Source organism: Heterocephalus glaber, unplaced genomic scaffold, assembly GCF_053883595.1.
Source record: "Heterocephalus glaber isolate CG9 unplaced genomic scaffold, H.glaber_assembly_v1.0 deba00001600, whole genome shotgun sequence".
NCBI classification, from domain to species: domain Eukaryota; kingdom Metazoa; phylum Chordata; class Mammalia; order Rodentia; family Bathyergidae; genus Heterocephalus; species Heterocephalus glaber.
Window position 1 is genome coordinate 38,725,423 of NW_028258372.1, and position 16,391 is coordinate 38,741,813.

A 16,391-nucleotide genomic window follows, 5' to 3' on the forward strand; every position below is an offset into this window, starting at 1 on the left:
GATATATCTACTACTTTAACTTTGTTATAGTTTGCTACTGGCTCTTCTCTTCCTGCTTGTATTATATTATGAACAAAATGGGTAGTGGAAATCAGTGCTTTGATTGTTTTCCTTCATGCTGTACAGAGAGTCAGCTGTGAATCTGGTGAGGAGTGGCTCCTACACTCGGCAGCTGTGGAGGGATGAAACAAAGGGGAGTGAAACCCCGCAGACAGTTGCTCCTTCCACCTATGTGTCAACCTACTTGAAAAGGTACCAGGTGCAGAGGGGCGGGAGATCATTTTCCTTCACTCTGGCCGTGGAAATCTGGGTAATGATTGCATGCCTTTTAATATCAAAAATGAATCAGCAAATGAATTCCTTTTAGATTTCTTGGAATTAACATCTTGACTAATTTAAAATTAAACTTTCTTTGTTCTTTTAATAACTGAATTAAAGTAATCTAATTCCAAATTCTCACCACAGACCTGACTTTATACTCCATCCTCTCAGTCCTATTAAAATCTTCAATCAGAAGTGACTTCTAGTAATCTCTGGGCAAGACTGAATTTAAAACACCCTTGTCCAAGTAGCTGGCTGTCCTTTTACTAAATCTAGAGTAGTTCCCGTCTCAGGTTATAGTTTTGTGGGAGGAAGGGGGGACACTGTAGGGTGGTGAGGGGTGGGAAGTGGGAACAGTTTTCTGTTGCATTAAATACATTTCATATTGAAGCCTACTAATTTAGGGACTTGAGTTATTTTTTTTTATGACTTTAATGGCCCTCAGATCCATCAAGATGTGAAACTCGCAAGTTTGATGCAGAGAAGGTACATGGGTTTCCTTCTTTTCTCATCTGTATTCCCTTTTCTGCAATTATTTTCTTTGCCATGTACTACCCAGCAAGCAAAGCACCTTCACCAGAACCATTAAGCTAAAAGATATGCTTAATGTTTTAGTTTGAACTTTGCTGCTGATGTGGAAGAATCTGTTTTTCATTGCTTATTTTCAATTCTTTCTTCACTTCCACTTACCCCCTCAAAACTGCCTCTTCATGTCTTCGTCACTAGGTTTTCTAGATGACTGGTTGGCTGGCTACCTTAGAAGCAGGTTTTGGCCATAGACTGTATGAACAGATTAGCTGTTTAGCATCAAAACTTATTTCCATTTGACAGGAAGACTCTTGTCAAATAGTTTGAACATGGGAAATAATAAGCTATAAAAGAAACAAGTACTATTGCCTTTTAATGTTCTTCAGTTCTACAGGTATATCCTGTAAGAAAGGGCTCAACTGGGCCAGGGATTTAGCTCAGTGGCATCGCGCCTGCCTTGCAAGCGCAAGGTCCTGAGTTCGATCCCTGGTACCGAAAAAAAAAAAAAAGGAAAGAAAGGGCTCAACTTTGAAAGTAGACAAGTATAGTTCAGTGATCTTACTAGCTCTTCATTATGCAAACCATATGCTTTTGACTTTATGAGGCTATCAGCTATTTATCTTAAAGGCAAAGGATTTGGTTTACCTAGATACATTATTATTCCCTTCAGTGGAGTATAGGATGAGCAAACAATATTCTAGATCTAGGAAGGAGAAAGCTGCCATTTAACTTCTAGGCATGGAGTTATTTTGTGGTGAAGTAGTTGATTTTCATGACCCAGACTGTCAGCAAATGAGTTGAGTGGTTTTTGGTTTAACAGACATAGTTCGGTAAAGTTATGGTAAAGAGAGGAGGGCAGGGCTGCCTCTATTTAGGGTGGAAAGTGTGCTTAATTATATGAGCACTTTTTGAGAAAATATCTACAGTTTGTTTCAAACCTAGAATATCCAAAGCTCGTCTTCTGTAACCCTAAGGTACTTTTTGATTTTATAAAATCCTATCCTATGATCTTTTCAAGAAGAAAAATTAGATGCTATCATCTTTTTTAAAAAGAAAGTACAAATAGGACTTTGTCTTTCCCCAGCTGTGCCAAGCCCTGGCATACCTTCTATTTTCTATGTCACCTCTTTATCTGTAGGCAGATAAGGAATTCATTTCAAATGGCCCAGTAAAATACCTCCTTCCCAGAGTAGGCTTGGAGTTTATTTTGATCTCTCCCTCAAGTATCTCATTACAATGATAGGAAGTATTTTTTAAAAATCTAACCCAAATTTTTTGCTACAATTGAGATGGTTCTTATCTGTCTTTTGTTGAAATAAAGGAAAGGTGCCTTTTATTGCCCATACATCATTGCCTTCTCAATTTAAAACTTTAAGTACTCCCAGAGGCATTTTTTGCTTTAAGCTAAATAACTGCAGTCAGTAGGGCCGTTATTTCACAGAGCTTCTTTACTCTTCTCCACTTCTTAATTTAAATCTCTAAAACGTCTCCAAATTCTCTGTTCTTACTTTCACTTTTGCAGTGCTACTTCTGCATCAGGTAGACATTTGGGGTTGCATGATTTTTTGCCTTGCCTTGTAGGGAATTATTGTTTTCTAATAAAATTATTCTATTTCCTATTATTTCCCTTTCTTAGCTTCTACCTTATCATATATTCCACTTTCCTGATTTCTCTTGTTACATATCATCTCTCCTCCTTCACTTCTTTGAGTGATTAACCAAAAGATCATCCTTCAGAGAGTGATGGATGATTTCCTGCTTGCTGCCAGTGACCCAGCTCCAGCTGGAGTTGATCACTCCATTTCCCAGTCGTCATACCTTCTCTTTGGTCTACATTCCTTTTAAGTGCACAATCTGGGTGGGAAGGTGGTGCTGGGAAAATGGTGGGTAAACAGCATGTCCTGAAGAAAGTGACTGTGTGATGTTTTGCAGTGCTTCATTTGGTAGAAGTAGTGACCCCACAAGTCCCTACATTTCAGCCAATCGCAATTCATCTCCTGCTACCTCACCCATTACCATTGGTTCATCTACCTCTCTGGGCAGCCAGTGGCAACATGCCTCTTCTTGCTCTGCACCAATCAGTGTAAACACTACTGCATCAGTACAACTTGGCAGGTAAGGCTTCTTGGAGCCATTTGAGTTGAATTAATCAAAGTTAATGCCTCTGGGAACACATACGGGATTTGAACCAAAGAGGCTTTGTCACTCTAGAACCAAGTTTGAATTCCTGTGAAAATGTCCAGAATTTAATGAAGGTGCTTTGGTTTGGCTTTCAATAGTCAATCAACAATTATTTATTGAATAAAATAGAATATGTATCATTGTACTTGGTGTTCAGGGGTCAACTTAGCATTGCTGCTTTCATCTCCTTAACATCCTTACCAGTTGTGATAACTAAGGGTCAAACCTGTTGTAGAAAATTAAACATTAAAAATACTTCTATATTTTACTTATATTAACTTTACTGAGTATAAGTGGAAATCTCATGTATTTAGTCATTTGGAAGATGACATAGAAACCCAAATCACAAGGAAAGCTAACTTATGTTCCAAAAGCCTGTTACACCTTTTGGAGGATTCCCAGCCAATGAAAGTATTTTTCTGGAAAGGCTGTGGGAAGGGAAAGATTTGTGTTTGTCTCACCTGTGTTCTGGGAGCAGTGTCTGCTTTGTTCCTAGTTCATCTGAGAGTAGCATGGGCAGAGACCCATTGTGAAAGTAGAGCAGGACTTTAACTACAGTCTTGACTGTGGTTTTTAATCCTTTTCATGTGGTCAGATGCCTTTTTGCTTTTGGGGTATGGATTTTGTGGATCTTGTCCCTACAGTTGACACAAAGAAAATTTAAAAAATGTTTATAATGATAGTATTGTTGCAAGAACACCAGTTATGGTGGTACTTGATTGATATTTGTCCGTCTACTAGGTTTCTTTGCCTTTATAAAACAAGTAGGGATCATTAATTTGCCCAGGAAGGATAGATTTGTGATGGCTTATTCTTAATAACACTGTATAATTATGTAGAAATTAATTATATTCTTATAATAATCTAGTTACTTAGGAGGGACAGGCTTATGACAGGTGATTGGGTAGAAATTTATAATGATTCAGCTGCGTAGACATGGTAAATATTAGCATCATAGATGAACAAACAAACACACAGAAGTTCTTGATTAACTGCTAAGAGCTGAAAGTGGGTAAAAATAAATACAGCTCTCATTTGTTGAATCCTGTGGCATGATAGGCATTAGGTTACTATACAAAAATTACATTGGGATTTGGGTTAGTTACACATAATAATAAATCCACATAAGACAAAAATTTTATTTATTGCACTTAAGGAAGTTCAGAAATAGACAGGGCTGCACAGTAGCTCCAAAGTCATTAAAGGATCCAGTTTTTCTTAGTCTTGCTGCTCTGCAGTCTTTATTTCAGGGCTTTTATTTCATGGTCCAAAATAACTGCTGTAGCTCTAGCCATAAGGTTACATTCTAGGCAGGAAGCACAAGCAAGGGAAGATGCCTCTGAACTGAGAATTTTCTCAGGAATTCTAGTTTTCTATTATTCCTCCCTTTTGAATACCTCCAGCATTCAGGGAGACTTTGGAAATGTGGATTTTTAATAGATAACACTATTGCTCTCAGTAATGAGAGGATTTTGTTAGTAAGGAAAAAAGGGACAGTAGATGTGGGGTAGGCAATTAGCTATTTTATTATAGTCTCAGAAAAAAAACTCCCCAGTATATGATCTTCCCTTATAGATGAGGAGACAGACCCAAAGCCTAATCAGCAGCCAGGATCACTGCTAATGAGAAACAAGCAGGACTGAATCTGGATTTGGCCATTCAGGCTCTTAACTATTTTGTCACTATTTTGTTTCTAATGAGCTTATATTTTCTTCCAGGCACTATGTTAGATGTTCTACATACATTATTTAATTTTCACAAGAACTCTGAATGTTAGGACACTGTTATCCCTGTTTTATAGATGAAGAGATTAGAGAGTTAAATTGGCTTAAATGTGATTTCAAGTGTTTCCACATTTATTCTACTCCAGTGTACAGCCTTTGATCCCTGATCTGGAGTCTATGCTATTCTCCTCCTAACAATCTGCTTGTAAAATCATAGTATATTTCAGGCTAGGAAACACAGCTCAGTAGGCGAGCACTTGCTTAGCGATTATGAGGCCTTGAGTTTGATCTCTAGTACATAGTAAAAGAAATTACACCACATTTCAAATTTTAATAGTAAAAAACCTATTGTAAAATAAAACCTAAAACCTCTTGCATTTCAACAGTTTTAAGAAATTGTAGATAGACCAAAACATGTTGTTAAACTAAATAAAAAAATTTTTTCAGATGTTTTATTTATTTGTATATCCTTTTATTGGTACATTTTAGGTGTACAATATAATGACATTTATCATTGGAGATATGCACCTTTACATACTCTCTTGGTTCTTATTTTTTCCCCCTTCCCCTGCCCTCCCTTCAACCCCTCCATCCTTCCCTATTTACAAAGACTTTGTTTCCATTTTTAAAAATTATTGTGTCTGGTTTTTTTTGGTACTGGGGATCAAACTCGGGACCTTGCACTTACAAGGCAGGCATTGGAACCACTGAGCTAAATCCCCAGCCCCAGATAAGGTTTTAATATAAAAGTTTTTGTTTTTGTTTTGTTTTGTTTTTTCAGATGAGGTCTTGCTTTGTAGCCAGGATGGGCTCGAATTCTTGGGCTTAGCCTTCCAAGTAACTGAGATTATAGGCACATGCTGCCACACCTGGCTCTGCATGTTTGTTTGTTGGTTGGTTTGTTTGTTTTCTAAGACAGGGTCTTGCTATGTAGCCCCCTAAGTAGCCCACGCTGGCCTGCTGGCCTCAAACTCGTGGTGTTCTTCCTGCCTCAGCTTCTCAAGTCCTGAGATTATATAGGTGTGCACCACCATACCTGCCTTGGATAATTTTTTGTAGCTGTGTTTCTGGGTAATTTTATTAGTATTTCTTATAGACTAATAAATCTGAGAAATTATTTACCTTCAATTTTTAAATTAGAAAATGAGTATAAAATTTCATTCTGAGTTATTAGTTGCTTCTGGATAAGTAGCTTATATGTTTTGGGTACTACTTCTATCTTTAAAAGCATTCCAATTTCATATTTGTATGCAGGTACTATGTTTGGGTTTGGATCTGATTATTTCCTTTATGCTTTATTCTACTAGCGATTATTTGGAAGCGAGCTTGCAGCTACTTGTACATACACATTTCTGGTAATAACTGTCAGGTGAAAAACAGATTTTTTAACACGCTTTTCATTGCTTTTCCCATCTCTGTGAGTACTGTATCAATTTTGGATCTCTGTTACCCCAGCAACAAGCTGTGACATCACAAATGATAGCTTTTCGGGTGGAGAGCCAATGGTTGCTCCTTACTCTTTGTTAAGAAACAAAGATCTTGTTTTCACATAAATGAGTTTAATTATACAGCTTGCGGTTGAAAAGTCTGCAGTTAGGGTTACATGTAGAATCCTATTTGGTTTTTGTTTCAGTTTCTCACTTACGGAGTTCTGAATGTAGAAATGAAGCATTTGTTTGAATGGAAAGAGACTGCAGTTGCTAAACTAGGTGAGGGAGAGCTAAGCATACTGAGGTTGTAGAGTATTTTTCAAATGGATAATCCAAGAAGATGGTCATCAGATCTAGGCTGAGGACTACCAGAAAGACTCTCACTGCCAAGAATTAAGGGACAGGTGGAGACTGACATCGTAAGTGACCTCAGTGCCTTTTTCATGTGTAGAGAGACGCTGTCTCTGTGTGCATGTGTGGAGGGAAGCCAGATTGTAACGAGGAGTCATTTAAAGCACTTTTGCATATGTCATTTTCTTGCTTTGTGCCATAGCTTATTTTTGTTTGTTTGGTTTTTAATCTCAACAAAAATATTTCTCATATAAATCCTCAGGCAGAGTATGCCAGACTAAATGTGCAGTCATACTATTCTGAGATTAAGAGCTCAGAATTAATGAACCAACAAATAAAATGAGAGCAAGAAGATTCTCTAGCTAGACCTATCTCTAACCATCCTTTCTCTGAGCCAGTCCTTTGTTGTGTTGCATGCCTGACCATTTTCTTTCTGCTCATGTATTTTTTTTATTTCAGGACTCCTTACAAATCACAAGGTGACTCAACAGCAGAGAAAACAGCAGACAGTGTCTCTGCTAGTACTCCGCTCAGCGTGATCACCAATCGCCCTCCACCTGGCACTGCCAATGGGGTCACAGCTGTCACAGTACCCTCATCTACTGCAGCAGATTCCTCTGTGGAAGCCAGGGAGAAGAGGAGGTATGTTAGGCTCTGCTTTGAAGTAGGGGGTAAAGGAGCAGCATGAAGTGTTTTCCCTGATATCAAATAAAGTATGGAAATAGATCTTAATTTTACTTTGCATTCTGTCTTTGGCCCCCTGGAGGTTGTTGGCGCAGCTCTTAATTGTTTCTGATTATTTAACATAAGTATTTATTCTACTATGGGTATAGACAGACGTTTTTTTCTCTTTTTCTTGTGAGAGAGACAGTTGTCAGGCATTATTTTTGCATTTGTGCTGGGGAACCTGCAGCACAGAGGAAAATCTTTTGTTCTGGGTAGTCCATGATGACTTCTCTGGAAGCAAAGTCATGGTATGATAAATGGCTCAAAGAAATGAGGCAGGCAGATATAGTTTTAATTAATTTGAGAACACCAGAAAAGGAAATTAATGTCTGATGCTATGGCAGAAGTTTAGTACCTGGCTATTCTGCAATTTCTTTAAAGAGAAATTATAAGAGAGCAGTTATAGATTAACATAAGAGATATTTAAGGTAGAATCTAAGAACTTTTTATTGTCAGGATTAAGAGATCTTTGAAATATGTGGCCAAAGGAGAACAGGCCATTTTTTTCCTCTTGAAGTATAAAACAGAATGGATTCTATTTGGGAGTTTCAGATAGACTTGAAGCCTAAGGCTATAATTATCCCTTTTTAAGACTAGAAAAAGAGGTGAAATCTTATTTTATAAAACTTTGGATTTCAATTTGACTTATTTTGAATATCTGAAAGAATGAGATTTTACACTTATAAGTATGTTTTATATTTATGAGTTCTTACATAAAACTTAAATTTCTTAGTTAATGTGTTAATTGTGAAGACAGCTCTAAAACACATTTTAAGAAGAAAGGGAAGGGAGATGTTAAGTGAGTTGGAATATCGTATTTTTCTGTTTCTTTATTTTTCCTCCTTTTCTTATCATTTCTTTATATTAAAATTGAATTAAACCAGTTTTCTGGGCTAACTGGTTTTAGAGTCAACAGTTGTTCTCTCTCTCTCTCTCTCTCTCTCTTAACCGGGGATCGAACTCAGGACAACAGTTGTTCTCTTAATTTGCTTCTAGTCAAAGAAATGTTAATGAATCAATCTTGAGTAATGAATGCCGTGTAGTCACTAGTTCAGATGTGATATACGTATTCTTAGTTTCATCTAGAAACTAAGCACAAAAGTAATCTTTTCATTAGCCTATAAAACTTCTTCCAAAAAGTCTGTTTGAAATGAGAAGTGAAACAAGTTAAATTCATCATGAAAATCACAAGCCCTGAAAGAACGAGGAAATCAGGTTTGTTATGAAACTGCCTTATTAAGTACCTAGTTACATGAGCTGTTATTTACAGAAACTTCTATGGTTATTGCCTTCTGGGACTTTTATAAGATAATCGGTAAGATAGTACCTCCTGCATATTTTGATTTTGTTTCAGAAGTTTTATTCAGTCCACAAATATCTATTGAGTACCTTCCATGTGCCACATAGGATTACTAGGAGATATTTTCTCAAGAAGCAGCAGTTATAAGAATAAAGAAACATAGTATGTCAGGTACAGGTCATGATAAGTGCATTTTAGGAATGACAGAAGATATAGGAAGATGGTGGATAAAGAGCTGTTGGATTGAGTCACATTACATACTAAATTTCATTCATTTCAAAATATTTATTGAGCACTAGGTACAATAATAGGCCCAAGTGATGCATAAGCAAAGCAGAAAAATAGATGAAACCTTGGGAAGTATATATGCTAATGAAAATGTTAGACAATAATTAAACAAGTAATATTTACAAGTTGAACATCCCTGATCTGAAAATCCAAAGTCCACAATACTCCAAATTCCAAAATTTTTTGAATACCAATGTAATACTAGAAGTGAATAATATGAGACTTTGTTTCATGCACAAAATTGTTAAAAATATTATATAAAATTACCTTCAGAATAAGTGTATGAGGTGCACATGAAATATAAGTGAATTTCATGTTTAGACTTAGGTCTCCTCTTCAAGATATCTCATTATGTGTATAAAAATATTTCAAAAATCTGAAAAAAAGTCATATCTGAATCACTTCTGGTCCCAAGTATTTTGATAAGCTGTATTTCACCTGTACCAGAAAAAAAGTAGTGTGAGCAGTTATGATGGTGTGTTACAAAATACCTGCTTATAGAAGACGTCCTTCCTTCTTGGGGAGTCAAAGAAGGCTTTCGTAGGTGGTGATATCCAAACCAGATCAAACCGAGATCTGTAGGATAGATAACAGGTGAAGAGAAGAAGAGATTTCCAAACAGAATTACGACAGTTGTCAAGACAGTAAGGTGGGAAGGTGCTTGGTCTTTGGAGAAACTGAAAGAAGCCATCGCTACTAAGTGCAGAGTTGGGGAACTAGTGTTCCAAGATGCGGCTTGAAGAGTAGGCGAAAGCTATATAGTGCAAGGTCTGAAAGCCATGATAAGGGTTTTGGATTACATGCCAAGAACCATTAGGAGCCACTGGAAGAATTTTTCTAACAGCTCTATAGAGATATAATTCTCACACCAAGAAATTCACTTATTTAAACTGATAATTTGTTGATTTTTAGTATATTCATAGATATGTGCAACTATTACCACAGATAATTTTAGAACATTTTTATCACCTCAGAGAGAAATCCTATACCCTTTAGTTATCATCCCCAATGTCCTTTTTCCCAATAGACCTAAGCAAACACTGATCTGCTTTTCTATCTTTATAGATTCACCTATTTTAGACATTTTCTATAAATGGAACTAATATATCTTTTGTGATTGGCTTCTATCACTTAGTGTAAGGCTTTCAAGGTTCATCCATGTTGTGGCATGTATTAGAACTATATTCCTTTTCGTGAGCCAAAACTATTCCATTTTGTTTGTCCATTCATAAGTTAATAGACATTTGAGGATTTCTACCTTTTGGCTATTATGAGTAATGTTACTATAAACATCTGTATACAAGTTTTTATGAGGCTATATGTTCTCATTTCTCTTGGACATATTCTACCTAGGAGTAGAATCTCTGGGTCACATGCCACTAGGAGATTTTAAGCAGAAAGTAACAAGAACTTCTTAATTACAAGGCTTGGCTTTTAGATTCTGGCTGCAGTATTGAATATAAATTGGATGGGGGAAGAATGGATAAGAATGGATGCGAGATGACCAGTAAGGAGGAGACGGTTACAGGAGAAAAGTACATGAAAGAGAACAGTGACTTGCACTGGACTAATGATAGAAGAGTGAATGGGGTCAAAATATATTTCAGATGATGGTTCCAGGAACATAGTAGATGGAGCTTACAAGGATTCCTTCCATTACAAACACTGAAAAATTGAGTTGAGTTCAGAAGAATGAAAGTGAACTCTCGGGTGACAAATGTGAAAATAACTCAAAAACTAGAGAGGTTTGAGTGTCCCGGGATTGTTTTCATACCTGTATGTAGATATAAGAGTCTTGAAGGTCATATTTTAATGTCATATGTGGGTGTACAAAACAAGGCTGCCGGACTGGGGATGTAGCTCAGTGGCGCCACTCCTGCCTCACAAGCGCAAGGTCCTGTGTTCGATCCCTGGTACCAAAAAAAACAAGGCTGTGGACTTGCTAAGCTGAGACCTGTATCAAAAAACCTGTGCCACAAAGAATCAACAACTGGGATCTCATCTTCTTAAAAACCTACTGCCCTGCAAGAGAAACCACCAACAGAGCTAAGAAACAACCTATAATGTGGGAAAAATTTTTTAGCAGCTGTACCTCAGACAAAGGACTACTATCTAGAATATATAAAGAACTGAAAAAAATCAGAACCCCCAAATTTAAAGACCCAATTCAAAAATGGGCATCTGAAATGAACAGACATTTCTTAGACAAAGAAGTAAAAGCACCAAATAAACATGAAAAAATGTTCAGCATCACTGGTCATTCGAGACATGCAGATGAAAACAACACTGTGATTCCACCTCACCCCAGAAAGAATGGCTGCTGTCAAGAAATCAACCAGTAACAAATGCTGGCAGGGGTGTGAGGAGAAAGGAACCCTTCTCCATTGTTGGTGGGAGTGCAGACTGGTGCAACCACTGTGGAAATCAGTATGGAGATAGCTCAGAAAACTAGGATTAGAGGTCCCATTTGACCCAGCTATCCCTCTGCTGGGTATCTTCCCAAAAGAATTAAAAGAATCATACCACAGCGATATATGTGCACCCATGTTTATAGCGGCACAGTTTGTAATAGCTAAAGCTTGGAAACAGCCCAATTGCCCATCAACTGGAAACTAGGTAAAGAAGATGTGGTTTTTTATAAAATGGAGTACTACTCAGCCATAAAGAATGAGAAACTAGAGACATTTATAGCTAAATAGATGCATATTGAGGCCATCCTCTTAAGTGAAATAAATGGGACACACATGTGTAAATACCAAATAGTTTCTCTGGTGTGAGAAAGTGAAAGTGTAAATAAGGATTAAAATGATTAAAATGAATAATTGATAATTTGAAATAGGAAGAAAACATCCAAAGGGGTAGGAGAAGTTGGAGGGGAAGGGGAGAGGAAAGAAGGGAAAGGAAAAATTATGAGAAAAGGAAAAAAATGGGAACAAAGTCTTTGTAAATAGGGAAGGGTGGAGGGGTGAAGGGCACACAGGTAATGGGGAAAAAATAAGAACCAAGATACATCATGTACCAGGTACAAGGACCCAATGATAAATGTAAACATATTATATACCTAAAATGTACCAATAAAAGAATTTAAGCAAAAAAAACCTGTGCCAAACTAGAATTCTCCAAGCGCTATCCAGAAGTGATTCTAGACTCTAGAAAGTTCCAAGGAAGAGGGTCTATACAAAGATCTAGGCAGGGGCAGAAAAGCAATCTGGGAGAAATTTTCACTACTCCTATAGTTTGGAAATTCCAAGCCAAGAATTTAACATAGAAACTGGGTCTGGGGTTGGGAATGTAGCTTAGTGATAAGAGCGCTTGCCTAACATGTGCTAGGCCCTGGGTTTGATCCCAAGCACTGCCAAAAAAGAAAAAAAGAAAAAGGAGGAGGAGGAGGAAGAAGAGGAGGAGGAGGAAGGAAAAGAAGGAAAAAGGGAGGGAGGGAGCCAGGTCTACATTTTTGAAACCCTGGGGTCCTGGCACAAGCAAATTCAAAACTGCCCTAACAACTACATCTACAATCCAAGGTATAGGAGATTTCTGTAAAATAGTTCCTACCAGAAATTAACTCACACAAAACATTATAAACATTGGAGGAAGTGAATCACCTTGAGGAATGGTCAACAGAGATAGCTGGGAGCAGTGGTGCACACTAGAATCCCAGGTAATCAGAAGATTGAGGCATCAGGATTGCAAGTTCAAGGCCAGCCTTGGCAACTTAGTGAGACCCTATTTCAATAAATAAATAAATAAATAAATAAATAAATAAAAGCTTGGAGATACAGCTCAGTGCAAAGCCCTGGGTTCAGTCCCCAGTGCTATAAAAAACAAAACATTAGAAACACACAGAATGAAATTAAAAACCAGATGTATGTTCTAATTAAGACAGACTCATAGATACAGACCAACATGCAATCAAAATTTTAAATGCAGAGTAGCAACCTCAAACTATTATTTGAATAGGTAATAATTATTAGAAGTTATAGCTGCACTAAAAATAAATATACCTCTAAGAGTGACTGGGTATTTAATCAAGAGTGGTTTTTGTTGTTGTTGTTTTGGATTTTGTTTTTATTTTTTTTTGAGACAGAGTCAAGGGTGGTTTTTAAAATCTAAGCCTTTGCAAAATAGTATTGTATCTGAATAGAGTCCTGTTTTCTTTTTGGTACTGGGGATTGAACTCAGGACCTTGAGCTTGCGAGGCAGACGGTGGAACCACTGAGCTAAATCCCTGGCCCGATAGAGTCCTGTTTTGGGTAAAGAGTCAGGAGTGGTTTTTAAAATCTAAGATTTTCCACGATAGTATTGTATCTTAATAGAGTCCCATTTAACATCTAACAGTCATTTATTCAAAGAGTGTTATGTACCAGTCTCAAAAATATTGAGATTACAAGGTCAAAGAAAATCTCTTTCTTGCCCTTGAGGATCTTAAATCTATCTGTTATAGGAGGGAAAACAAGCAAATCAAATATTGTAGTACAGTTGGTAGGTGCTCTGATGAAGATATGTATATGTTTAGGTTGCTATGGAGTGCAGAGGTGGGGAATCTGACTTAGACTGGTTAGGCGACCAGGAAGACCTATATGAGAAGTGGATGGTTGAATTTTGAAAGGCAACTGGATATTAATACTCCAGAAGTGCTTCTAGACTCCAGGAAGTGGCAAGGAAGAGAGTCTGTACAAAGATCTAGGCAGGGGCAGAAAAGCAATCTGGGAGAAATTTTCACTACTCTTATAGTTTGGAAATTCCAAGCCAAGAATTTAACATAGAAACTGGGTCTGGGGTTGGGGATGTATCATAGTGATAGAGTAATAGGATGATATTTTATTTTATTTTATTTTTGAGACAGGGTCTTGCTCTGTAATTCAGCCTGGCCTTGAACTCATAGCAATCCTCCTGCCTCAGCCTCCCAAGTGCTAATAGGATGATGTTTTAGAGTTAACACAAGAAATCCAAGAAACAAACAAGTTCAGTAAGCCTGAAGCTGTGAAAATGTAAGGCCAGTTCAGCTTTTCTGAAAAAAAAATTAGATCATTATAAAAGAATAGATTTTATAAAATAAATTTAGATGAAGAAAAAAAGCTTTTATGGCCAAACGAAATTGTGAGGAAGTGAGTTAAACAAAGTTAAACAGAATCACCCAGAAGCCTTCTCAGGGTCCTTTCTCCTTGGAAGGTGGGAGTGGAGAATGGGGCTTGTGGCTGTTAGAATTCGCAGCGCATCCTGAATTTCTATGGCTATAGAATAGGTTTCTCCCCATAGACACCCAGGACTGGTATTCCATTAGATATCCCTTTGCAATCGTGGAGCTGGAGAACTAGGCAGGTACCAAGTCATGTAGATATTTGTCTGTGCTGTGCTTAGAAACTTGATCTTACTCTCGAAGCATGGAATGCCACTGAGGGATTTGCAGCAGGGGAACAACTTCATCATATAAAACATATCATTTGAGCCTTTACAGAATGAAAGCCACTTAGTTTCTCCCCCTTAGACAAACACAAGCTGAAAGAAAAAAAAATCAGATGTTTTGGAAACAGCTAAATTTTCTTCTGAAAGAACATGCTGGGTGCTAATTCTCTTTTGAAGCTGCAGCTTTCTCTGTAATAAGCTCATTATGAGAGCAGTTTGGCTCCTGCCAGGAAACAGTGATAGAGGCCTGAAGCCCGTGTTCACAGGTCCGATTTGGAACAATTAGTGAGCTTTGGGATAAATGCAGCTTTGAAACTGACCACACTGAGATCTAAGCAGTGGAAAGTCTTTTCTCAGAAGTAATCTCCATTTGCTGTTGTAATTAGGGCTATTAATAGGACTGGGGAGTGGGTCTTACCATTAAATTTCACAGCTGGCTCTCTTCTTCAGAGAAGGATTTATTCTCAGAGAAGATAAGCGAGTGTGTACATACCATTTGGCCAATAATCAGTCTCAGTTTTACACTCTCTGGTAATAGATCTTTATTAAGTTAACTATAGATGTATTGTTAAATGAACAGAGCTAGATATAAAAGCATACATTATGAGGCCAAATGGTAATAAACGTGGAAATGTTAACATTGGGCTTTTGTGGATAATATTTTTTTTCTATTTTCCAAAGTTCGGGAATGATGAAGTGTTACCGTTATAATGGGGTGGATGGATCAGGAAAACTTGAAATAAAATTAACTTCGGGGACCATACTCTCTTTTATGATGTAAGTTTAGAGATGGCCATGATCACTGAAGACTGACTACAACAAAGATCCAAGGTTTATAGGATTCCAGATTATTTATGGTTTTGCACATATAGCTCACAACACAACTTTTGAAAGACTACCATTTTCAAGAAAAACCTGATCTTAGATTTATGAAGTTTTTTTTTTTTCCTCCCTGAAAATCTCAAGTGCACTAAGACATGTTCTCTCTGCATGCTGGAAAGTAGGAGATAGGCACCTTTCTTTACAAATGGGAATTCTGAGGCCCTTGGAGTGCAGAGTCATTCACTTACTGTCTCACGTTGAGTCAGGGCACAGTGGAGAGTATCTAACAGACCTCCTTTTCCTCTTTATTAAACTTACTTCTTCTTTTGAATTCAAGTGGTATCCATTCAGAATAAAGGTTTTAATTCAGGGGCCAGTCTGTCTTAATCTGCATTCCAGAAAGCAACAGTCTATTTTTCGTGGCACTGTAGTCACTGCCATCCATACTTTGTGTTATCCTGGGTACTGTACAAACCACCAGGGTCATCTGATTATCAAGGGAATGATTCGACTGGCAGACAACAGGATAGGAATGCCAAGTGGCAAGCAGTTGGCCGATAACTCTGCAGGGTATCAGGGCTGAGCAGCAGCTGTCACCATAGTGTAATGGTTAGGTTTATTTTCCAAAGCTTCAAGTTTTCCTTAGCAACAAAATATAAACAATTCCCTTAGCTATTATTAGAGTCTGATAGTGTCTGCCGTTGCTTTTCTTGTTTTGTTTCTTCTCTAGCTTTTCCCCTTTCCCTTTACCTAACCATCATTTTTATGCGTGTCCTTTCTTTTCTCTATAGAAATAACTATAAGTGCTTTTTTTCCACAAGAAACCAAAATTGCTTGTCTTTTCTAAGTAGCCTACATTGCATACAATTCTGTTTTGGTTGCCAGGAGATGATCAGTGCTGTCCGAGTCGGTTGCACCATACCTATCAACCTTCTTGAATCCGTGGGGTCTTTATAAACTAGGTAGTTAATCTTGCTAATGTGTGGCTGTCAGCATATTAACTTCAGCATCATCTTTGGGATGTTAGAAATTTAAACCAAGTAATTAAACCTGGAGTCCTGGTTTTGGAATCATTTGACTCATCCCTCTGATTTGAAGCTGCAGTCGATTGTCAATTCAAAAAGGCACCCTAGAAAAGATTCCACAGACTCCTCTAATTTTTCTCATTTTTGTTCTAAAGTGGGTATCTTCTTGATAAAGTCTGCAGCAATGCTGAATTTACCAAGCTTTTTCTACTTAGATAATGTCTTTCTTCCTAAGTATGAATATTGAATGGGAAGAGCATGAAATGTATATGGCAGTAGGCACACTTTCTGC

General features: G+C 37.5%; 1 protein-coding gene across 16 annotated transcripts in view; it reads left to right on the plus strand.

The window, feature by feature from the left end:
- Positions 1-16,391, plus strand: part of Ppp1r12b (protein phosphatase 1 regulatory subunit 12B) — a 230,773-nt gene that overhangs the window by 73,904 nt on the left and 140,478 nt on the right. For 11 of the 16 annotated variants that reach the window (XR_015444226.1, XR_015444225.1, XR_015444224.1 and 8 more), the window contains 3 exons: positions 127-252; positions 2,782-2,964; positions 6,995-7,177. Coding sequence is in view for 10 of the 16 variants with exons in the window: in XM_087193894.1 (XP_087050020.1) it covers positions 127-252; positions 2,782-2,964; positions 6,995-7,177 (492 nt within the window). In the remaining 6 variants the exon portion in view is untranslated. Of the gene's footprint in view, positions 1-123; positions 253-766; positions 808-2,781; positions 2,965-5,902; positions 6,604-6,994; positions 7,178-16,391 lie in introns of those variants that run through there. The other 5 variants (XM_021242355.2, XM_004862210.4, XM_021242356.2 and 2 more) reach the window with 3 other exon arrangements.